Below are 23,793 nucleotides of genomic sequence, written 5' to 3'. Positions count from 1 at the left end.
CTTCTTTCCTGCCCAGAACTGGCGTATTTTTGTAACACCGTAGTTTTCAGTAAGTTTGTACTGAGAAAAGTGCTTGGCTAAGGCTTTTACTGGTAAAAATAAACAAACCAAATATGCTTGGCTCAGATTTTTACTGGTGTCAGGAGATGAAATACTTTCCTCAGTATTATGCTGCAAGCAAATATATATCAAAAAACTAAATTCCTTGATTAATTAAAACACATCATACATTCTACTGGAGAAAAATAGAGCATTGATCCCCAGAAATCTTTATGTGAAGAGATGATGTTTTCAATTTGCGATAGCCAGCACGTGTGGACACATCCCAGGGGAGGATGGGGCTGGGCAGAGCTGAGGCAGGAGGGTCAGCCAGAAGCGCAGGCAGGCTCCTCTGCAGTGGTCTCCGTTTGGATATGTGATGCCTCATTTAGAAGATACACGAGAGAACTGGGAGAAGAAAGTAGGGGATCCTGTTCTTAGCTGCTGCAAAGTAGGAGGCCTGTCGCACTTGCACTAGGGTTTTGAGAACCAAGGGCTAGCTGGCGGAAGATCAGGGACCAAGTGTCTCATCCATCACTACTGGGCCTCAGGTTCATGTGTATTTGCTGTCCGGTGAACCTTAACGACAGCTGTTGGAGCTGTGCGTTCCTCAGTGCCCTCCCACGGCTGCCAGAAGCACTTGTCCAAGCAGCAGTTGTCTCAAAACCTTCTGTCTCATTCTTCTAAATCATCTTTGTGTCCTTGGTTTTCAGGTGGCACTGCACAGCACGAGGGTTGGGACCTGCTGGCCATCCGCTTCGGAAGCTCTCTCCAAAATGCCTGGTCCCCAGGGCTCCCACAGTGGGCAAAGAGGTCCCAGGCTGCAGTTGGAAGACGAGACGTGGCAGCGGGCTGACGCTGTGAATATACCCACTATCCCACTGCGTGCACCAGTGAGCGAAACCGGCTGAGTGCCAGCGCTTATTCAGTAAACTGCCATCCCATCACTGTCACCTCCTGGCAGCGGAGGACACCCCGGTAAACTCAGCGTTCTGTGGGGCACAGTGCAATGGGGGAAGGCAGGGGGTCAGCGGTTTGCTGCACAGACTTTACAATGTAACTTACCAGGAGGTGAAATTACTGCTGATTCCAAGAGTAAAAGCACCCCTGTTAATAGCGCAGTTACTTCATGCTAAAGGATTGCATCAGGTGAATGCAGATCTCTATGTTCCTACCAGCTGGCTTACTGTAAAAGAAACCCTCCTGCAAGGCAGCCCTGAGAGAACAGAAGTTGTCCACAATGCTAAAATTTAACACTACTTTTTCTCAAAACTTCCTCCAATTTTAGTTTCACCTGGCCAGATAGCAGAAATCCAGATTGGCTCTTATTAAAAACATCCCATGATTTATAATTGCTCAGAATTCCCACTGCCAGGATGCTTGGCAACAGTTACGCTGAAAAAAACTCAAGCCCTAAAGCTGGCGCTGAGCAAAGTGCTGGACCTGAGGGGAGAAGACACCAACAGCTCTAGGGACAGGCAGCACTCAGCCGAATGCTCCCGTCCAGACAGGCAAAACTCCCACATAAATCAACGTAATCTTAATGACTGCTTATTATCTACTTGCAACATACACATTGCAGGAGAGGAGCCGCCATTCGTAGGATTGCCCCAGTGTTACGTTCCCAGGATTTATGGTGCTGATGGGTGGTTTGTACCTATTTCAATTTAAGGAGTGTAAACGCATTGTGAAAATAAGTAGGATCAACACAACCCCTGCAATTTTGCTTCAGCATACCTTAAATGCCATATAATTACATATTCTTCTAATTCGTATTCATGCATCACCAAAAAACGCATTTACTAGCACACTTTTGTTAGGCAGGGACAGTTTGGAGGATGGGGAAGAAGCGGGGCTGCCTCCGTCCCTGCCTGCCTCTGTCCACCCCAGTTCTCGCTGGGCGACAGCCGCGTGAGGAAATCTCGCCCCGACGCCACTTCCACGCAAAGATACCGCCGTGTGCTATCAAACTTACAGGATCCAGAGAAAAGAAAGGAAAGTAGAAGTTTAGGACTTGAACAAGTGAAGCTACTTTTGAGTTACGATGCAGAACCCACCTTTTTTTCTTTGTCTTGCTAATATAATTTCCAAATCGATTTTTAGACTTCCGGGGGGTGGGGGGAGGGAGATGTTCAGTGTTGCAAGACTCAAATTTTCTGTGGTAGTCCAAAATTTTCTGGCTAACTTCCACGCCTGCCGCTGCCGGGGTGCGGTTACCGACGGGAACTCCCGGGCTCACCTCCCGCCGGCCGAACGTCCCCGCTGCCCAAGCTGGAACCCAGCGCTTCTGAGCAGCACCGGCTGCCCTCGGCAGGTCAAAGGGAAAAGCGCAGCCGGTGCAGCGGCTCGGTGCCCGCTGCGGGGGGGCCGCCTCCGCCCCCCTCCCTCTGCCCCCGCAGAGCAACGATCGCGGCCCCCCGGCACCGGGCGGGTTGGGGGGGGGGGGGGTCGGGACCGGGTCCGCGCTGGGGCCCGGGTCCGGGAGGCGCCGGTGAGAGCACGAAGCCGTTCCGCGAGTGCCATCCAGGGGCCCGGAGCCGCACTGCAGCGGGGGGAGGCGGGGGCTGGAGCTGGGGGGGGGTGCGGGTGGGGGAGAGGCGACCGAAGTGAGATGCCCGGAGCTCAGCCCACCCCGGAATCGGGGAGAGGCGTCAGGAGTTCGTGAAGTGACCGTAACCCCCACAGCCGATCCGAAACCCTCATTCGGGCGGTGGGAGTCTGTGTCCTCCCCCCCCCCGAGCCCCTCGGCTGCGGGGGGTGGCGGAGGGCGGCCCCGGCGACACCTCGGGCCCCATCCCCCGGCGCTCCTCACACCCGGGGGCCGCTGCTCGTAAAAACCGCCCGAGCTTCGGAGGGAAAACCCGCCCCGCGCCGCTGCCGGGCACATCCCGGGGGGACCGGGTGTCCGACGGTGGCAAACCACGAAGGAGCAGAGAGAAAACACGTTTTTCCTTCCCTGTCCTATAAATAAGCGGCGGGGGGGTATTGCTTTCAACTGTTGTCACCCTCCAGGTGCTTTAACGGGAAACTTTTCCGCTGTGTGACTGCGGTGGCCCGGGGGGAGCGCGATCCCTCCCCGCGGTCCTGCTCGCTCGGACGGGGAGGGGAGAGGGGGGGCCGGGGGTCGCCGGGTCTCACCTTGAGGATGCGCGGGTTGCAGAACATGCTGTCCCGGGCCACCCCCAGCCGCTCGTTCTCGCTGCCCGGCTCCACCTCAGCCAGGGTCAGCGGCCTCCGCGGGGGAGCCGCGCCGCCGCCCGCCATGTCGCCGCCGGGCCCGGGGCTGAGCGGCCGGGCCGGGCGGGTCTCGCTGTTGGCGGTGCCCCGTCTCCTAGCAACCGCCGCCCCACGCCGTCGGTCCGTCGCTTTGGTGGGTCCGGCTGGGGCCACTTCCGCTGGGAGGAGGCGGGGCGGGGGGGAACGCAGAGTCTGGTAGCGGCTGTGAGGGGGAAGGGGGGGAGCGGTGTTGCGGGCGGACGCCGGTGGAGCGCGCTCGGCGCGGCGGTGAGGCGGGAGGCCCCGGGCGGGAAAGTGAACACTGCGGGGGCGGCGGGACGTGCTCTCCCGGCCAGAGACGGGGGGGAGGGTGTCACCATCCCTGAGGGGGCTGTGCTTTCCCCGCCTCGGGCCACGCCGGTGCTACCGAGAAGCCCGTGGGTGCGCTGCGTGCCCCCCTCGGTAGTCCCGGGGGGAGGCGGAGGGGAGCGGCGGGTCCGCCGCTGGGTGGGACGGGCGGACGAGCCTCCGCGGAGGGGGTGCCACGGGGCCGTGACTCAGGGCCGGCCCTCAGGCGTGCCCGCGGCCTGGCTTTGGTGGTGTGGGGCTGGGGCGAGCTGCGTGGCGGTGCGGGGGTTGGGGCCTGGCCCCGGAGCTGCGTGGTACTGCGGGGTTTGGGGCCTGGCCCCGGAGGTTTCAAGGCAGCCACTCCTCAGCAGCGGTGTGGAGGTAATGTCTGGTCCTGGTCAGCGTTGGGAACTGCGTTGAGGATGTGAAATTCAAGGTTTTGCGTTTCAGAGGTGGTAGGATGGCGTTTAGTAAGTTGTTGTTTACGTGCGGGCTGTAGAAAATGTGCTCAACAATGCTTGCCTGGTCTGTGTAACTGTAGTTTTCAGGAATGCGTTTGTTCAGGCTACAGAGTCCGTTGGAGCTCGCGGGTCTTGGCTGGGCTTGGGCATTGTTTTGGCGAAGCCAGTCAGAAGCTTCTAATTAGGCAACTTGGTTTTAGCGCTGATTAGTTTAATATTTCTTTATTACTTTTAGGTTGTTACTGTTTCAGTGCTGAATGTAGAGTTGAATCTGGCAGTCTGTTGTTGCTTAGTTACTCAAAATCAACTTAAAGCTAATAATTATTGCAGTGCATCTTTTTTCAATCGGAAGGCAATTTTAAGGCTGAATACAGCTGTGATGCGCATCTGTTTGATGAAGAAGACGTTGCTTTTGCATAGTCACTTTGCAAAATTAGCTGGATTGAAAAGTAAGTATCTTTATTGTCTGTTTGTAAGATAGTATTGAGTAGTCCCATAGCATTTTAATGTTTTGGATGGGTTTGTTTTTTCTTATTGTGTAACTGTGTAAAGGTACATAGATTATAGCACTGGAATAAAACTCGTATCCTTTTTTTAAGGTAAGAAAAAATATGACAGAAAAAGCAAGTGCAGATGATTTTCAAGATCGGGATTTTCTCAAGAAGAAGAAGAGGAGGAGAAAACACAAAGAACACAATAAGAAACATGAAAATGATGAAAATATACAAAATGCAGAGCTTGGCCGTGCTTCTCCCCTGCTGTTTGAAGATCGAGCAGCACAGAGTGGTGAAGGCTGTAAAAAGAAGAAAAAAACAAAAAACAAGGGGGAGAAGCAACAGTCTTCGTTAGAGAATTCTTGTGTAGGAGTGGAACGTGAAATTAGTAATGAAACTGGAGTAGATGCTTCCCAAAAGAAAAAGAAAAAAAAGAAGCGGAAGCATAATGATAGTGCGGATGATCGCAGTGATGTAACTTTTGTCACAGTAAATCAGCATAGCACTGATGATTGTCAGGAGATCAATGCTGATTACATTTATTTAAAACAATCTGTTAAGAAGAAAAGAAAACTAAAATTACCTGAAGAGGATGAGACATGTGAACTGCCTGTCCCAGAAACACACAAAAAAAATGACAATAAAAAATTCAAAAAGAAGAGGAAAAAGCAAAGAGGCAGTAGTACCCCAGATATGCAAGAAGACACAGATATAACCGTTGACCAGTCGCTGTTGTCATCTCCAGAGCAAAACAGGCGAGGGGAAGACACAGCGTTGCCGTCACCTACAGAAGGGGGTGGTGTGGTAACACACCGGCGATGGCGTGAAGATGGTGACTGTGATGCTTCTGCTGACATGAGTGAAGAGTCTATGGATGTACCTGCTAATTTTTCTAAGCCAGCTAAAGCGGCGGATCGGTCTCCTAAAAAACCTCCAGTGCATGCCAGAAAGAAAACAAAAAGCTGTGCTTTTGTCACAGAAGAAAGCTCTTCAGAATCTGATGTAATGTAAGTTTAGGGTTTCCCCCCACCCTCAAGTATGTTTCTGTCACTTTATTTGGTTCCCAGATTTTTCTCAGTCTGTACTGTATGTATTTTAAAAAACAAAAAACCTTGATGGTGTGTTGAGATGTTATGGAGACCTACTTTAGGAGCTTAGTTATCAATACAGTAAAATTTGTACGAATACACTACTATTGCCTGCAATGTAGAATATTTTGTCCTATTTAAAAACTGTAGATATAGAAATAATTTATGTGCAAGTAATCTAAATTTAGTAAAAAAAAAAAAAGGGACAAGAAAGGGATTCCATTTGTTAAATTTGGTGTTTATATTGAACATATGCATTTTTGCCAAGCAACTAGTAAGGTCAGCTAGAGAATTTAATGTTCTGTGAAAACAAATGCTCATGTAAGTATAGAACCCACAATAAGAGCAGTAGTAAGAGACTCTGTTGCCAGGGAGAGTGAGAGGCACTATTTCTTCTGTGTGTCCATGTGTGAGAGTTTTGTGGGAAAGATGTGGCTTTTCAAAATTTCAGCAAGCTTATTGAATATTGTAAGTATAGAAATTTGGTAATAAATTACATCTGTGTTAAAAGGTTGGAAATAAAAGGGGGTAGATGTGTGAAATATTCCTTGTTTTTTAATTAATGAACATGTTCATTCTTTTAATGGTAGCGATACTAAAAAAATCGCTGTTTTGGAGCTCTAGTGGTGTATTTTATTTTATTACTCTTTTTTTTTTTATATATATATATATATATCAGGAGTCCAGAGCCTGTGGCATCAGGTAGAAAGAAGGACCAGAATAGTTTCTTTACTGAAATGGCAGCCTCTGATGAGCTTAGTCTGGATGATGAAGAGTGCCTGGGCTCTATGGTGTGTTCAGTCGTGGATTTGGATACTGCAAAACAAGAATTGGAAGAGTTTATTCCTCATGTGAGGAGCATATCGGACAGTTCAATCAGGAAGATGGCTGGAAGAGACTTAATGAGGTTTAAACAGTTTAAAAAGCAAGGTGAGCTCTCAAAATATTGTTGCAGTGAGGGAGCACTGTGCAGCTGTGATAATGATTTGACAGAGCGAAAATAATTTGGTTTTGTATCATGTCTGTCACATCCATGGAGTCTGGTTCACTTCATTCCAACGGATATATTTTCTGTTTCTCTGCTTCGTAGCATCTACTTCCTCATTGTCAAGTTACAGGCCAAAGCGTGTGCGTAAATCACCTGCTCCCAGCTCTTGTTTTGTCTCTCTTCAGTTTTCTTTTTTCACCTTTTGAATTTGTGGATCTTCTGTTATACGTTTGCCAAAACCTGAAATGTAATGTGCAAGAGATGATACTTGAAGTTTGCTATGTGTGTGTTTGTTCGTTTTGTTTGGGTTTTTTTTAATAAAGTTTTCTATGTATTTTAGGTATTGCTGTCAAGTTTGGCAGATTTTCCCAGAAGGAAAATAATCAAATCCGTAAAAATATTGAAGAGTTCTTAGTAACTACTGGAATAGACAATGCTGAAAAACTGCTGTTCACCTCGAGGTATCCAGAAGATAAAGAAACTATCAACCGCCTAAAAGCAGAACATCTTTTTTGTGAAAGACTTTGTAAGGATTTTAAGTTACTTCTCAAATAGCTGAATGTTATGTTCCACAACCTGGTGATATCATGATGTATTTTATAAAATGTTTTGTTATTGAAAAGCACTAGTGCTGCTAAACTTGGCAAAAAAGGAGCATGCTGCTGAGAGTATGTAGTTGGTAATCTGTACAGTATGCTGTTCTTACTATCGTTTCTCAGGTATGAAGAGTTTAGAGATTAACATATCATCATGACCAGCAGCACTTACAGACTTTCAAACTTGCATTTGGGCTTTATAGCTGAAGGCTAGGCTTTAATTAAGCATAGTGATTTATTAATGAGAGATGTAATTAAGTCCTATCTGAAATTGCCAACTGTTCTTAGAGCATAGAAATAGGTGGCAGGTTCAGGACTGAGCGAGAGCACATAAATAGGTAGCAGGCTTTAGGTGGAGTGACAGCAGAAACAAATTAGGTCATTAGCCAAAGTAGTTTTGCAAGACACGAGGAAAACAAAATTCTCATGGCTAAGATTCTGCTCGCAGGAGGAGGAGCATCTCTTCTCTACCTCTTTCCTTATTTTGTTAGGCTTCTCTTGGCTAGAAAACATTCACAGTTCATATGGCAGACATGCTCATATTGTAACATCTGTGATGAATCTTTTCAGTGTGCTTTCTCAGTGGCTTTCTGTTCTGTGTTTGTTCTGTATCGTTAGCATAGCCAAGACAGAGTCGGTGACAACCTGTAATGGATTTGGATACTAGCATTTATTTAAGGATCAGTGAGGCTACAGATTTGTTCCTCCTTGGTTGTTTCACACACAGAATCGTTCCCTCTGCATCATCAATTTTGCTTGGTGTTGACTTCCCATCTGGGAGATTGCTCCTGGTCTGGGAAAACTGGGGAGAAAGTCACGTCAATGTTACAGGAGTTGCATGCAGTTACTTGTCCTGGGCACTGCTGACCAAGACTGTTGTGTGTTGCCAGGTATTGGTCTCTGTGGATCTACCCCCACTTCAAGGATTTTTCCTTTAGCCAAGACCTTCACTGTCTTTGTGCTGGATGCCCCCAGTCATTGGTTTTCCCCGTCAAACTAGTGTGTATGCAGAAGCACAATATCTCATCAGCCTACTAAGTGGTGGCTGTTTTACGTCTCTCTATTAATGGGAATATTCAGTATGTTGCTTATATTTGATCTAGATGTTATCAAAATTTACAGCCAGTCCATACAGTTTGTAGCTAGTGAGTAACGAGTTTGTGCCTGAGAGTTCAAAAGTTTGATTTTTCGATACTCACCCACACGTATGCACACGCGTACACAATTATGTACCAGCTGCTGGTATTCACAATTTACCATGGTCAGAGCAATTGCATCTTTGAAACTCTTGGGGAGATTGTTCGGACTATTTCCTGTGGAGTTACTGAAGTGTTGTAGAGTACATTCTCTTGAATGGGGCATATCTATCATTTGCTGCACGGCCATGAAAACGTATGTTGTTTGGGTTTGGTTTGGTTTTGTTTTGGCTTTTTTTTAAGTGACCTCACTAGTGTGAAAAATGTTTCTTAAAAAGGAATCATTTGCTTTCTAGCTAAGGGCATACCGCGACCCTGGAGACTGATATATTATCGAGCAAGGAAGATGTTTGACTCAAATAATTATAAAGGAAGGTAAGTAAGTAATTTGAAAGAGTTTCTGAGTGCTAGTATCAGTCTCTGATGTTTGTTTGTACATTAAAAAAGAATATAAATGAAGATCATCTCTCCCATTTGTGCCAGTTACTGTGACTTAACTGACAGTTAATTTTTCTGACTGGCCCTTATCAAGTCCTCTGTTCTAAAACATGACTTGAAATGGTGTAGTGATGAGTAACATTGAAATGCCTGTAAAGATTATAGCTCTCTTGAGTTATTGGAATTGCTTGAATTTGCAGCTGAAGCTGTGCCCGTTTCCTCAACTAGGTATACTGAGGAAGAAAAGGAAAAATTAAAGAAGTATCATGCTCTGCATGGCAATGATTGGAAGAAGATTTCTGAGATTATGTCCCGTTCTAACCTCTCAGTTGCTATGAAATATTCTGAAATCAAGTCGGGTATGTAATTTTAAGGAAAATAATTCATGCTCTGTATTTCAGTTTGAGAAATTATGTTAACTGTATGTTGTACGTGCCCTAAACTTCAGGAAAAAATCCTTAGAGTGGATTTTTTTTTTTAACTAATTTGTGGTGGTGGTTCTTTTTTCCAGACCACTGATTGCATTTTCATGTGGAAGGGATAAGAACAGTCTCTGATAGAAAAGGGAAAGGAAGTGGAATAAATGCAACTCCTTATTAAACAGAACTGGCATCTAAGTAGACGCTTTCAGAGGGAGGGTGGGAGGAATTTGGCAAGCAGGTTTCAAAATATAGAAACTAGAGATTTTAGTGCTATTCTTTAGTGATTAGGCTGAACTCCTCTCTCAAATCTGGTATGAAACAGAGTTTCTGGGAAGCGTGTTAAGAAGCTGGTCCTGTAAATAAGAATAATGCGAAGCATTTGCTCTCTTTCCTTTTTTTCTAATAATTTATTATAAACTATGCCTTAACCTTCTTTTTCAATTTTAGCTATTAATTACGGTTCTTGGTCGAAGGAAGAGATTCAGAAGTTAATGCATGCAGTGGAGGAGGTGATTAGGAAGAGAATAGAAATGGAAGATACAGATTCATTATTGGAAAAGTCGTACGGAGATCTCTTGATTGACCGTGAGAAACTGTACCAGAAATTACCATGGACTGAGATTGAAGCTAAAGTGGGAACTCGACATTGGAGACAATGTAAACAGAAATGGTAAGGTTTTATGCTAAAGTGAGATAGTAAAACGTGTTCTGGGGAGAACTTTACTCCATTGTGCAAAACTGTTTGTACCATGATGATTGTTTGCTAAGATGGGTAATAAATAGTTTGTAGACTACAGAAAAGGTGTTGCAAGTGTGTCTGAGACAAATAACTCTTTGCTAGCTGTGGTAAGTTTTCTTCTTGCTGTGAGAATGAAACCTAATTTGTGTTTCTCTGTGGCAGCAGTAGCATCTTGAAGGCATTTACTTTTAAGGCTTGGAATTTCTTGAAATGATGGAAGCCTTTTTTTGTGTGTTTTCAAAGGATTACAATTTTAACAAACAAGATGACCAAAGGGCAGCAGTTATACAGGGGGACCAAAGGATTGCAGGCCAAGATCAGTCTTATTAAAAGGTATAGTTCAGAGCCCCTGGAATGTTTTTGTATCTCTTACTGTTCCGAGTTGTGTTCGTAAAAGCTTGGTGAGTGAGAATGGCATGCCTGAAGTTTCATACAGGTTTTGCAACCACTCTTTCGTGGGACAAAGTGTCCTGTCGCTTCTGGCTAGGGGAGCTGTGAGCATTATTGAATTATTTCTTGAATTCTGCCTACAAACTGCTTCTGTATTATATTCGCAGGTTGTATGAAATGAAAGTGGAGGATGCTAGTGAAATAAACTGGGAAGAACTCAGTAATGCTATTGGGTAAACCTTTTTTCCCTCTTTGTATGGTTACAAAGGATTGTTGAAGCAGTCTTAAAAATTCCAGAAAGGATTCAAAGTTCTTAGGCTTCTGCAACTATAGACAGTGTCATTTAGTTTGGTGACATGCAGTTGTATATCCTTGCATAGCACTGAGCAACAAACCATGCCTATGAGCTCTGAAACTTAATTTTAACCACTTCAGGCAACCCTTATTGTATTCCCAGCGCATTCTGTGTACTAAGGCTGTGTTATACAGTTGGTGCTAAAGTCTTTGATAAAAGACTTTTCCAGGTGTTAATCAACACATAGGAAGAAAGGATGATTATAGGAATGTGTAATATAATATAACAGTCTTCTTCCAAACAAGCAAAGTGTTGAATATGAAATTACCAATACCGTGAACACTATACTTCCTCTAAAGGGCTTTTCTTTTGTTTTTCCATGTACTTTTGGTTTCATTTACTGTTTCTTTTCACTAAACACGTAATACGTAGGTATAATGGCATGGTTTAGATTCTTATCTTCAAGGGGAACTGCTGTCTTGAAAAAATGTTTTGATCAGGGTTTGAAATCCATCCTTTCTACCTAAAGCAAAGATACTATTTGACTGGCATTGTTCTCATGAATGGATAACTTGGCAACAGCTAAACTTTGTAACAGTTCATTGCACCTCTAATTCTTTGAACTTTTCTCTTTTCAGAGATGTCCCTATAACCTATGTTCAATCAAAATTTTATAAGCTAAAAGTCTCCTGTGTCCCTTTTTGGCAAAAAAAGACTTTTTCTGGTCAGTATCCCAGCTGTTTCTCTATACTGCTTAAGGTTTTTGCTTGAATCTAAGAGGATGCATATTCTAGTTCAATGCTTTCTTAGTTAGCTTTCCCCTAAGTAAATTGGCTAAAATAATGGGCTTTATACTTACTTTACTAAATGCTTTTTTTTAGTAAGAGTTTACTTTCAGTGGCATCTTCATGGAGTGTTTATTAACCTCTTATCTTTAATACCTTGGCTTTAAACATTTTATGACTGTGCTTTTTTAGTTTATCTTTGCATGTATGTGTGGGTCTGATCTACCCTGCAGCCACTGTGATTACTATGGAATAGTGAGATTTTTTTGCATTTAACAGACAATTTCTGTCTGTGAGATCCTGTTTCCTCTAGGTATCCAGTTCCCCTGTAGATCCAATTAAGACTACTTTTTGTTCTCTGTTTTTTTTTTCAAAGAAATTGTTGATTATCTTTTTGAAGAGAAGCTTCCAGAACTTGAAGAAAAGTTAGAAAAAAGGAAGGGGAGACAGCGTAGTTCTGGCAGTTCAACATCCGGGCAACAGAAGAAGACTTTCCGACTCAGTGACATTTTTGACTCCAGTGACGACAGTGATTAATTGACGGCCTTAAAAACAATTCCTAGTCTGCATAACTAACTGAAAAATGGATCTGGTTGAAAGTGGGTGCAGATCAACAACTGCAGGTACACAGGCTATCTAATAACGGAAAAAGTAAAGATAAAGATACGTGCGTCTGATTTTGTTTCATACCGAAGACTGAGGTAAATACAGTTTTTGTGCCACCTTTTGTTACCTTAATTTAGCTTTGGTTTTTGAATTATTTTTTTTAAGCATCCAAGTTGTTTTCTGAATGTCTCAAAACCAGTATTTTTTCCGTTGCTTTGTTTTCTGTGGAGTTAGAAGCTGCCATTTAGCCTTTATGCATGAACTTGGTTTTTAGAACTTCTGATTAATTTTAAATAACCAAAAAAAAAATAACTTCATGGAATTGAGAAGAGGCCTTCAGTTTGCTTTTAAATCTCTATAATAAACAAATCTTGTGAGTCGTTTGGGTTTTTTTAACAGATACCTTGTTCTTAAAAGCAACCGATTTTTATTTTTGATGTAGGCTTATACTTTTATCAACCCTTCTAGAGAAAAGGTATATTTATACATTACTATTCATAAATTGTAATGTCATTTCATGCTAACCAGAACAATGCATTTAAAATGTTTTTGTTGTGTATACAAAAGTATATATACTTTTATTGTACCAAGGAGAATTTCTGCATTTTGGTAAGAAGATTGAAGGATAAGATGGAGATTGTACTCATGTCTTTGTATGGTATCTTTAACCATGTGCTTAGAGGGATTATTTGTAAATTGACGGAGTGAATGTAAAAAACAAAACAAAACCACCTAAAAACTTACCAGGTGTATAAAGTATTTGTATGGATTGTTTATGTTTCCTATATGCTGTATTAGAAAGTAGTGCAAGAAGACTTGGTCTCTGACATACTACTTTTTGATGGTCATTTTGATAAGTGAGAATTTCCTTCTTTAATTTTAATACTTGTTATGGAAAATGCAGAATTTTCAACAGCTTGAAATAAAGGCCTTGTTGGAGGTTCTTCTGGATTGAGACTTGGGGTAAAGGATGTTAAATGAGAACTTTCTGTATTTAACTGTGTCTGGCTTTAGCCTCTCAGAAGATAGAAAACAACGTGGTGTAGTGGGACAGGCAGGACACCCCCTGAGATCAGCCACCTGTGTTAAGGGTGAGTTTTCCAGCCATGAGACGAAATGGGAGGGGGGAAAAACATGTGCCAGCTCCCTTGCACTTAGGTCTTTGATATGCTTCTGTTGCCTTAGGGGTTTGAAGGTTAAAAGCTGAAGAACTTGAATTTTTGAATCTAAACGGTTTGTGTTTGTCAATTTTTTTTTTTCCTGGAAGATGGAGATCCCCTGAATTTTCTGCAGGCTAGAGTACAAATAGTGGTGTGGTTGGAGAGTTTGTAGAGTAGATCTCACAAATAAACTTCTGTCTCCATAATGAGATTTATTTTATCTTTTGCTTTAAAGGGAAACTTCTGAAGGAAGACTTTTGCTAATACATTATTTTGCAGAGAAACTGCTTTTAACAAGCGAGTAAGCCGGGGCGGGAACTATAAACCTGACCTCTGCTGCACAGGAAAAAAGGGAGATGCTGTCCAGGAGAAGGGAGTAGGGAAACAATTCCTGAGCGGCATCTCCTTGGGTAATGTGTTTGTAATCTCTTTGCCCATGGACAAATGAGTGGAGGAGGAGAGTGCTTTTTGATCATTTCCCATTTGCTGAATCACGGCACTTAAGAGGGCGTAAGAAAGCAGCTTTTCCCTTTGCCCATGTCTTACACAGGCGTATGGGAGCGTGAGCAGGGGGGACAGTTGTTTCAGGTAGATATTTAGATATTGTTGAAAAGAGACCAAACTCTGTGCAGGGGTTTAAAAAAACCAAACAGGCACCACAGACTGATGAGGGAAATAACATTGACAAAGCTTTGTGTATCGGGCTGCATTATAAATAAGAGCACGACAGATCCTTCAAGTCTAAAAAGCACTGTGAGCCCCTAAAAACTTTGGTAATTCAAGCAGAGATGTCGCTTCAAGCATTTTTCCTGGTGTGTTAATGGCCTGAATGGTGGTGTAGAAGAAACTTCTCAGCTGTGTGGCGTTATCAAAGGCGGAGACAGCCGGGTTAGGAGAGTTTTGTTTGCAGCAGAGCAGCAAAGTGTTATAGTGGCAGCAGCTGAAGATCAAATGCTGGCTTTCCTCTTTCACCCCCCTCCATAAAGTCCTGAACAAGTGATGTGGGGGGACTGAAGAAAGGCAACTGCTCCCTGTCCCATTCCTCAGCCCCCTGGCCCGGGGCACAGCATCATCCCGGTGACCTGGAGGGTCCGTTGATGATGGGGCTGTGACAGAAACCTCCGGGGAAGCAGCTTCGTCTGGGCCCTGCAGGCAGGGCAAGAGGCGCAGGGGCTATGGAGTGGTTTCCATTGCGTGGGGGGCTGTGGGGAAGCCTCCCCTCAGTGGTGTTTACTTCAGACTGTCGGGCTTGATCGTGGATTTGGGGTGGGGTTTTATTATTTTAGTACTTCAGTAATTCCATCCTCGAGGCAGTGCCTTTAGCTGTGCTCCTCGGGGCTCTGGCACCGCTTACCCTTACGCTGCTGCGCAGCTCCTTTTTCCCCTGCGTGCCTCAGTTTCCCCGCGTTGCTGGTCCTTTAAGGCAGCGCCGCTCTGCCCGGAGGGGCGGGGCTTGGCCGAGGGGCGAGGGCGGGCGCCCACTTCCGCCCGCGGACCGGAACGGCGGGGGAGCCGTGGGCCGTGGGAGCGGGGCGGAGCGCGGGGGCCTGAGGTGAGGTGAGGTGAGGTGAGAGGGGAGGGACGGGACGGGACGGGACGGGACGGGGCTCCCGCCGGTGAACCGCGCCGCTGCACCGCGCCGCTGCTTCCCGCTGCTGCTTCACGCCGCCTCCGCGCAGGAGGCCGCGTTCCTCTGGGGTTTCCCCATTGTCTCGGCCGCGCTCCCTCACGCCGCCTGACGGGAGGCCGCTTGGCGGGAAGCGTGCGGCGCGTTCCCCGCCCCGGGCGGTGGGGCCAGGCGGGGCCGCTGCGGAGCCGGTCGCGGGGAGCTGTTGGGGAGCGCCCGGTGTCTGCGGGGCGGGGGAGCGAGCGGCCGAGTCCCGGAACAGCGGCGGCGGGGCGGGCGGGCCGGCAGCGGAGCGCTCCAGGTAAAGGGCGCTTCTCGCAGCCGGGGTCCGCGCGTCCGTACGCGCTTGCTGAAGCCGTTCCCTTGCTTAAGGCGCGCGGGGAAATTTTTACCCCTTTTGTTAGCAAAAAAGGTGCGACCTGAGCCCGTTTCTGACCATCACCGGTTTCTCTAGAGCTTCGGAGCCCCGCCGGGCCGCGGCCGCCCGGGGATGGGCCTGGCTGAGGGCCGCCCCGCCGAGTGAGCCGGCCCCGCCCCGCCGAGGAGCTCCCTGCGCAGGTACGGGGCTCCTCCCGGGCACACGCACCGCCGGCTTTGTCTGGGTTTCAGTTTTCTTTCCTTGTGCTCAGTAGCAAGCCGTTGCCATCTTTCACGTACTTAGTTCAAGCGTTGGCACTTCATGCTGTGCTGCTCCAGGGATGAGTTTTTCTGCCTAGGAGGGTCTGAGATGGCTGTGGTGCTGCTTAGGGAAGAACTTTGGTCACCGTCTGTGGTGATATTCATATTATCCTTTCTAGTTATAATGATAACGAAGACAGGAAAGCCCAGCATAAATATACTTTGCTTTTGACAACGGGGATTTGTTGACCTATAAATTTTCGTAGGGAATGAAGGAGAAAAGCTAATTAAATTTTCTGCTTGTTAGACCTAGATTCTGTAGATACCAGTAAAACAATGTGATAAACTTGAGCATTGTAGTTCTAGAAAGTGCGTGTTAAGTGTGGATGAAGGGCAGGGGGTTGTATGTAAAGCAAACTTTCACTTGTTGTTTCGTAGCTTGCACAGTATGTAGTTTGGTTTCTTTTCAGTGCTTTGCTTTTAATGTTTACCATTCAGCCAGCATTTTACTGTGATGTTCATTTAATGCATTAATCTGTATTTCTTTGTTTAACTGCATGCGCATGTATGATAGAAGAACGTCCAAGAACACATGCATGTATGCTGCTAATGAGTTACATAAATCCTGAAACTCATGAGTGAAACCTTTGAGTGAAACTCAAACACTTAGGTACTATTGTGGCTAAAAGGAAATATTTTGCTGCTTGTGGTCTTTGGACTTATGTTAATCCTTTCTTATTCTCATCCAAAGAATGAGCACATGCCGATGGTGTACGCCTTGTGGTTCTGACACCACTGAGTTCCTGCAGAGCTATGCTTCTCAACAGTTGTCCCCGGAAGATTTTGAAGGATCCAGCGATGATCTCTGTTACTGCTTGGAGTGTGTGGTTGAATACCACAAAGCAAGGGAAAAATTGCCAAGTTTGCATGAGGTAATTCGGAGACTGGGCTTCTGCCCGTTACTGAGCGGGAGGGCTTGGAACTGAAGCAAAACCTCAGAAGAGGCTTCTGTGGTCCAGCCTCAGTGTAGGGGGCAGTTGTGTGCAGGGGTTGTGTTTTATTGGTTTTTGGGAATAGGGTATGTTGCTTTTTAATGGTCTGCTTTTTTAATATTGAGTTGCAAAGAGCTAATTGTAGAATGAGAGAACCCTGTTGTTTTGCATATATTCAAATTAGTGAGAACTAAAACAGTATTGGGAAGTTGCTGGCTAGACGTTATAGCTTGAACTTTATTCATGCTGTGGTGGTCTGACATCTGAAAAAAAGAACACCTGCTAAACAAACTAACAGCTCTATTTTTTCAATGTGTTTTCTTCCTTCCTCTGTTCAGCTTTGGGTTTGTTCCTCTTTTTGTTTGCTTGCATTTTTCATTTGTAGTTTTCCTCTGTGCTTGAATTTCAGAGATCTGATCTTGCAAGCCTGTGAGACTGTGTGATTAAAAACGAAGTTTTAAAGCTCTCTATTTTGTTGTGAGCCTTTTATAATTTTCCCTCATTAGTATCCCAATTTTGTGTTTTGGAAAGCTTATTTTCGCTTATTGCATGTGTGTGCAAAATGAATATTTGTGGCTGATTGGTCATAACACAGATGTCTAAGAGGTTGCTCGTTAAATTAGTCAGCTAGATTTCTTTGGAGGGCAATTTCATCTGAGGATAGGTTGGGAGTAAGTGGAATGACTGGACCACTTAATGTTCCTTTCTGTGTCTTTTAACTGTAGGAGATAACCTTGGTTTCTAACTGAGGTTTGGAGCAGTTACTTTAGATGAGTAACGTTAGGTGAGCCGAGTCCCCTACAAGTACTCAGCAAGTCAGACAGTCTGTTTGCATTGTTTACAGTCACCCCCTTCCACTGATACATTGCAAAATATGTGACAAGGCAAGATTTTAAAATTGCTCTTCCCATCTTCCTAAATACGATCATTTTCTGTGTCGTGCTCTTCTTTATATTGGCCAGTAGAACAAAGGTTTGCGACTAACCTATGGCCTGAAATAATTATTGGAACTAGGTATGAATATTTAACAGAATTACAAAAATGCTCCTGGTCTCAATGCCACTTTATAATCTTATTCTGAAGTGAGATTTTTGTGATTTGCACAATCTGAATTCCATGTCAAAACTTTATTGTTTTATACCACGCTTAGAAAGAAACTTTTCAAAATGAAATTGTAAGTTTTAAAAGTCTAATTAAGGTTTCTGCATGTGATAATAGATCCCCTTAGTCACTTTTGTCAAAAATGCAGTTTGATTGGGTTTTTTTTTTCCCACTGAATAGGTCTTGTGGGAGTTGGAAACCTCCCGTCTTGTTGCCCACATAGAGAAATCCATGCGAGAAGAAGCTGGAGAAGAAGATGAGTTGTTCATAGTGGATGAGAATGGAGAGACACGGCTGTCTGGTTATGTGGGCCTGGATTTTGAGAATAACCTGCGAGTGCTCCTTCTAGAAATACTGAAATACCCGTATCTGCTGCTGCACGAGAAAGTCAGTATGTATCTTACAGTTGGAAGGGCATGGTATTGTTTCTACTGAAGGAGGTGAAAATGACAAATAGTAGTTAAACTGAAGTACCAGTGTGTGTATATATCTTTTATACTTATTTTGACACTGAATAGTTTTTTTTTTGTGTTCTGTGAGCATATAAATTAGTCCTTACTATAACTGTGTTTATCCATTTAGGTCAGCTGTGTGTAGAAGTGCTCTGTAGAATGGAACAAAGTCACAACTCCTTTCAGGTCTTTGAGAAATATCCAGGAATATATCTCTTTTTGGTACACCCGAATGAAGTGGTAAGTTACTTTTCCTATTCCACTAAAACTTAGTTTTAAATAGCATCAGAACAGATTCTTATTTTTAGTGACAAGAATGTGAAAATGGTAGCATTCATAATTTTAAGTGTTTGATTTTCTGTATTTCTCTTTAACAGTGTGTATGTGTATATATATAAAAGAATGAGATGTCAGTAGGAATATAATTGTTCTTGCTGAAGGAGACTCAACTATTTGCAATAACTACTAGAATCACTTTACTGTTTGCATTTAGTCAGCAGAAGTTACAGATGTTCAACCAAACGGTAGATTTATGCCCTGTACCCCCAAATTCTTCTCAAGTGGGCCAGGGTTTGTAATTTGGCGTATTAATCCCCTTCTCCTTCCCTGTTCTTTGTCTGTCCGTAGGAACTTTTAACATTTTAGTAATATTCAGAACCTTAGAAGTTGAAAAAGTAAGAATAGTGTAGTCACTTGCAAGAAGAGACGCTCAGCAGTGTACTTCTTCCGAACTGCCCTTTAATTGTCAGCGAATTGTATCATTACAAGGCGGCAATACTGTGTTTTAAGGGATTTGTGTATTCTGTGGTGGACCAGTTCAAAACTCTGCAGATGATATTTTTTTTTTTTTTTGCCTGTGTCTGAATCCATATGGGTTATTTTAACATTGAATTTTCAGAGATCAGCAGCGCATTTGAAAGTGCAAACAGGAGAGCTTCATTCTTTATGGTATTTAGAAATGTCAACTGATCTTAGTATCATTCATATTAGCGTACATAGCAGAGAGTGCTCTCCTTTTGAATCCAGTCTCTTAAAGTAACAAAAAGAAATATTGGGGTACTGAAAGTGTTTAGGTTGAAAGAGTTGAGAGGCTGTGCAATTGTGGTTGTTACCAACACTTCTATTTTTTTGCTGATTAAAAGGATTTGAGAGATTACAAAAAGACCTGAGGTTCTCGGAGCAGTACAGACATGCCTGAGTACCTACTTTTCTACATTGTTTTAAAGATGATGTATTATCCTGCAAGAGCCTGTTCCTTCAAGCTGTATATACGCACCCTAGATGTGAAACTGGTATCGGTGATAGGGAAGAGTACTGAAAAATAGTGATAACCCAGAGAATTTAGGAACATATACCCTGCGACAATAGGGAGGGCCTGCTGGAACAGTGAATCCTGGTTTCATGCACTGCGTTAATACTGAAGGGAGATCGAGTGCTTTCTTTGCATGATCTTAGAGGTCCCTGTGTGGTGTGTTTATATGTGTAAAGTGAATTTGGATGTGTAGCTCTCATAGGAGTTTTGAACTGTAACTCCAGTGGGCTATTTGTTTATACTGGGAGGGTGTGAGTTCATCCCATCGTTTTCCCGCCTCCTTTGATGCAGCTTTGGAGAATCAGGTTACATTTGCTGTGGCTGGCAGGCAGGTTATGGCTGTACCCTTTCCAAGACTGGCTTACTTAAACACCGATGTGGAGTACAATATTTCAAGTTGTCTTAAGAAACAGATTAAGACTTAATAGTATTGTACTTCACGCTTGCTGAAACTCTGTAGTTTTCTCAGTAGGTCAGAGAATGATTCCACCAAGGCCAGAAATGACAAGTGTCCTGTGCTGACAGCAAAACTTAGCAGCTGTTGTTATGGTATAGAGTTATCTAAGTGGTAAATATTGGTCAATAACATTTAAACAATGGAAAGCATGTACAAAACCAAATGCTGTCCCTATGTCACCTGAATCCCAAGGCATTTTATTTGTGTATGTTACCCTGAATTTTAACTTCTTTGTTAGCAACATCTTCTTGTAGGTATAGTAAGCCTGTTTCTAAGGTAATTTTGGAAGAAGACTAACTAGCAATTATGAGACCTTACTTTAGTAAAAACCTACTTTTATCCCATTTGTAGCAGCAGTGATTCCTAGTCTTACAGCATTGTGATTTTCTTTGTTCTTTTTATTGATAAATAATTCTTTTGTTTTAATCCTTAGATTCGTCGGTGGGCCATCCTAACAGCGAGGAATTTGGGGAAGGTTGACAGGGATGATTACTATGACTTACAGGAAGTGCTGACTTGCTTGTTCAAAGTTATTGAGTTGGGGCTTTTTGAGAGTCCAGATATTTACAGCTCTTCAATGATTGAAAAGGGTAAACTTATCCTTCTGCCATCTCATTTATATGATACTGCCAACTACAAGAACTATTGGCTAGGTGAGTATTTATGATAAGAAATGAATTCGTATGTGTAGTCTCTCATCTTGTAAGCACTTCTTTCAGGTTAGAGCTCTGCTATTTCATAGGTGCTGTTTATTTTCGGGCATGTCAAATGGGAAAACTGAGCATTTTACATCTGCAGTAGTGAGGTAGTGTTTAATTTCATGTTGCTGCTGGTCTCTTTGGTCAAGTGTTACACTGGTAATGGCATTTGGAAAATAATCCTTGATTTGGTGAAAATGAGAACAAATTTTTGTGAATGTACAGACAGGTTGCTTTTTTTCTTTTTTGGTAGGGATTTGTATGTTGCTGACAGTGCTGGAAGAACAAGCTATGGACTCCTTGTTACTGGGCCCAGACAAACAAAATGATTTCATGCAGTCTATACTTCACACCATGGAGAAAGAAGCAGCTGGTAACTAATTTTGACTGCTGAGATGAAGACAGTTCATACCCTATTTTTCATCTCTATCAAACGTCCTTGTTTGAGTAAATTCTTAGTGATGTAATGCTGAGGTGATTTGAACTGAGGCTTATTTATCTTCTGGAGCATGGCCAGTATTGCGCGGTATATGGGCAATACTGACAAATACTGAAAAATAACACTGAAACAAACTCTTAAGTGAAGAAGGGATGGCAGTGCTTTGCATAAGGCTGGCTTAGAGGTTTTGAGAGGATAGATGTGTAATTTCTACCGTGTTGTTTTCATTTAATGTACAGGTCGTATGGGAATGCGCATTTCACTGTGGCAGGAAGTTTGAGTCCTAAAATAAAGAAACACCTTCTTCTGAATTACTGCAGCTTGCTTGTAATTTGACTCTTCTGTCTGTCTGTCTGAGGGAACCGCTTTTGCAGCTGGGAGTTTAGACTTTAGAACTGGGACTGGTAGTCCTTGGGCCATTCTTGTAGGCCACGTGCCATGGCATAGCCCAGGAGTGGCACACGAGCTCAAGACCAGGGCTGCCTCTTTAATGACTAGGTCTTTATAAGCTTAGAATGTTTATTAAGGAGATGATACTGTTTTATATGAAAATGGAATAACATACTTGAAGGAAAAACAATTGCTTCTAGCTTAAATTTGAAGTATAAATTGTCATAGCTGTGTAAGTTGTACCCACTTTTTAGAACAGCACTACAGAAATCAGCGTGGAAGAATGTTTCACAGAGTCGGGAAATGCTAGTAATAGTTGTCCAGGTTCCTGTTGATTTGAGACTGCACAGGAGCAGTGTCTGTCTGTACAGATAAGCGAGGTTGACTTTTTTCATCCTTTTTCTTCTTACGGGTTAAAAGGTATGGTTGCAATTTACTAGAATATGTATCTGTATGTTAGTATTTAAGAACAATCAATGAAAACCAACTACTTTCAACTTCAGCTTAGTCTGAGAATGTACAGGACTCTTGCGTTTCAACTCTTCCCAATATTACTGTTATGTTTCAGATGATTCTACTGACCCCTTCTGGCCAGCGCTGCAGTGTTTCATGGTTATTTTGGATCAGCTCGGATCTAAAGTATGGGGTCAGCTTATTGATCCTGTCCAAGCCTTCCAAACCATTATCAACAGTGTGAGCTACAACAGTGAAATAAAAAATATACGCAGTAGCTTTAAGAGGTCAGTTTTGTTAAGAGACCAGAACAGTTCTATAATTTTAATATCCCATAGTGTAGCTCGGTCTTGATTTTCTTATCAGTGCTGTCTTAATTTGATTTGGGGGAAGGAGATGGCAAGGAAAAAAAATCAGGTGTTGCCAACTTCAAGCAATGATAAGATGAAGTAGGTCCACGAAAATTGTGAATTTTTTTTCAAAAAATATATCTGCTCACTTGTTTTTGACTGCTGTGATGTATGTTATACTTTTCAGGACTTTTTCGTGAATCAGGAAGGCTGCTAGCATTCAGTGCTTATTTAGTGCTATAACCAACTTGCACTAAAGTGTAATGAAGATTGCCATGTCTGAGGCTCTTAGTAAAATTATGGGAATTCCAGAATTTTCAGTGGGTGACATAGTTTTAGATTTTATAGGTCCAGGTGACAGCTAATTTGAATTTGCTTTCAGCTCGTGTTGTCTTAAATATTTCTCAAGATTAGATTTACTTAATGGCACTGTATGGCTTTAAAAGTTTTATTCTTTTTCTGATTGTATTCTTTTCAGGGAAGGTAATTAAGTCAGAATCATGGAACTGCCCTTTAGTAGGTTGGATAACTTAGTGAGCTGCTGAAAGGAAATGCTTTAGAACACATAGCAGGCATTCACTCTTTTGAAAGATTTTTGTCTTCATGTACTTACATCCTAAGATAAAGTGGATTTTTTGAATCACTTCTGAGTGACAATATTGTCAGTACTGAACAGAAAGTTAATTAGGTGGAGTGTTTATTCAGTGCAGAAGTAGTAGGTTAGTACACTGCTGGGAAGTCTAGAAATAGCTTCTATGGGAACAGAATGTTGTTACGTAAACTTGAACTCCATCTTTTGGCATGCTGTCCCTTTTAAGGATTTTTATAAGAATCCAGGTCCCAGGACTTCAGGAATGCTTCCCATTTTGGAAAACTGAAATGGTGCCTAATTTTAAAAAGTTGGTGGAAAATAGTACCTGGATAACCATACTGGTTGTTTACTGTTTTCCTGTGATAGATTTTCAATGAACTTTGAGTGACAGTGTCTTAAATGTTCAGCATTTATATACACGCACAGTCTGTACTGTTACAGATAGCTGCAGATACATATATATGGAATGTTATAGGTCGCTGAGGAAGGCATATTCAAGGAGATTTTCTTCAGTTAAGCTGTTTGAGTGTTGTGTTTGAATAGTTGCATTCAAAGCTTATGAGTATGTAGCCATGATTGAGCTGGATTTATGCATAGAAAGTTCAAAGAAAATGGCATTGTTCTGGGTGTTTGTTCAAGGTAGTTAAATCCATGGCTCAGTAGAAAGCTCATTTCCCTGAAGCAGTTGCTTCCCCCGTCTCTTATGAGTAGGATAGAACAAGCTCTACAATTTTAAATGTTACCTTTTCATAGCTGTGTTTTATTACTGACAGTTTCTAATAGTCACGTGGTCAGTATCTGACAAGTGAAATCTGTGTCTCGGCCAATTGGCTTTCTTATCGTTGAAGTTAGTTGTGTGGAGTCTGTAATGATTTGTACTTCTTTTTAGGACAAAATCTGAACCGGAGTCAGACTACAATGATGATATGGCTACTTGCAGTCAGATTGTGTACAATTACAATACGGAAAAGCCTCAAAAGGTATTAAAAACATTTTATTTCCCTGTTTTTTGAACTCTGGTCACTGAATGACACTGTCAGTTTAAACAATC

At 43.2% G+C, this 23,793-nt stretch overlaps 3 protein-coding genes across 9 annotated transcripts in view; 2 read left to right on the top strand and 1 right to left on the bottom strand.

Annotated features, from left to right (window-relative positions):
* CFAP77 (cilia and flagella associated protein 77) overlaps positions 1-3,365 on the bottom strand; it is a 62,142-nt gene extending 58,777 nt beyond the window's left edge. The window contains exon 1 of the mRNA XM_075439580.1: positions 3,178-3,365. Coding sequence (XP_075295695.1) covers positions 3,178-3,303 — 126 coding nt within the window. The 5' untranslated portion in view covers positions 3,304-3,365. The remainder of the gene's footprint in view (positions 1-3,177) is intronic.
* A 110-nt stretch (positions 3,366-3,475) lies between these two features.
* Positions 3,476-13,419, top strand: TTF1 (transcription termination factor 1). Of its 4 annotated transcripts, none has more exons than XM_075439575.1 (12): positions 3,476-3,543; positions 4,395-4,513; positions 4,664-5,565; positions 6,326-6,576; positions 6,975-7,160; positions 8,723-8,801; positions 9,093-9,223; positions 9,734-9,956; positions 10,269-10,358; positions 10,583-10,648; positions 11,349-11,434; positions 11,872-13,419. In XM_075439575.1, the coding sequence occupies exons 3-12, from the start codon at positions 4,676-4,678 to the stop codon at positions 12,030-12,032; spliced, it is 2,163 nt and encodes a 720-aa protein (XP_075295690.1). In that variant the 5' UTR covers positions 3,476-3,543; positions 4,395-4,513; positions 4,664-4,675; the 3' UTR covers positions 12,033-13,419. The 4 variants fall into 4 exon arrangements, with proteins under 4 accessions (XP_075295690.1, XP_075295693.1, XP_075295694.1 ...); XM_075439578.1 differs by having other exon boundaries at positions 3,492-3,543; positions 4,417-4,513; XM_075439579.1 differs by lacking the exon at positions 4,395-4,513 and having other exon boundaries at positions 3,513-3,543.
* A 1,338-nt stretch (positions 13,420-14,757) lies between these two features.
* The window catches only part of SETX (senataxin), a 30,189-nt gene continuing 21,153 nt past the window's right edge, over positions 14,758-23,793 (top strand). Inside the window, exons 1-9 of one of the 4 annotated variants that reach the window (XM_075439265.1) lie at positions 14,758-14,813; positions 15,343-15,446; positions 16,258-16,438; positions 17,780-17,990; positions 18,182-18,291; positions 20,254-20,473; positions 20,772-20,891; positions 21,916-22,087; positions 23,632-23,722. In XM_075439265.1, the coding sequence (XP_075295380.1) occupies positions 16,259-16,438; positions 17,780-17,990; positions 18,182-18,291; positions 20,254-20,473; positions 20,772-20,891; positions 21,916-22,087; positions 23,632-23,722 (1,104 nt within the window). In that variant the 5' untranslated portion in view covers positions 14,758-14,813; positions 15,343-15,446; position 16,258. Of the gene's footprint in view, positions 14,824-15,342; positions 15,447-16,257; positions 16,439-17,779; positions 17,991-18,181; positions 18,292-20,253; positions 20,474-20,771; positions 20,892-21,915; positions 22,088-23,631; positions 23,723-23,793 lie in introns of all 4 variants that reach the window. The other 3 variants (XM_075439264.1, XM_075439266.1, XM_075439267.1) reach the window with 3 other exon arrangements.

This window comes from Opisthocomus hoazin, chromosome 19 (assembly GCF_030867145.1).
Source record: "Opisthocomus hoazin isolate bOpiHoa1 chromosome 19, bOpiHoa1.hap1, whole genome shotgun sequence".
NCBI classification, from domain to species: Eukaryota; Metazoa; Chordata; class Aves; order Opisthocomiformes; family Opisthocomidae; genus Opisthocomus; species Opisthocomus hoazin.
Note: the sequence above shows the minus strand (reverse complement) of the source record. Positions and strands in the feature narration are given on the sequence as shown.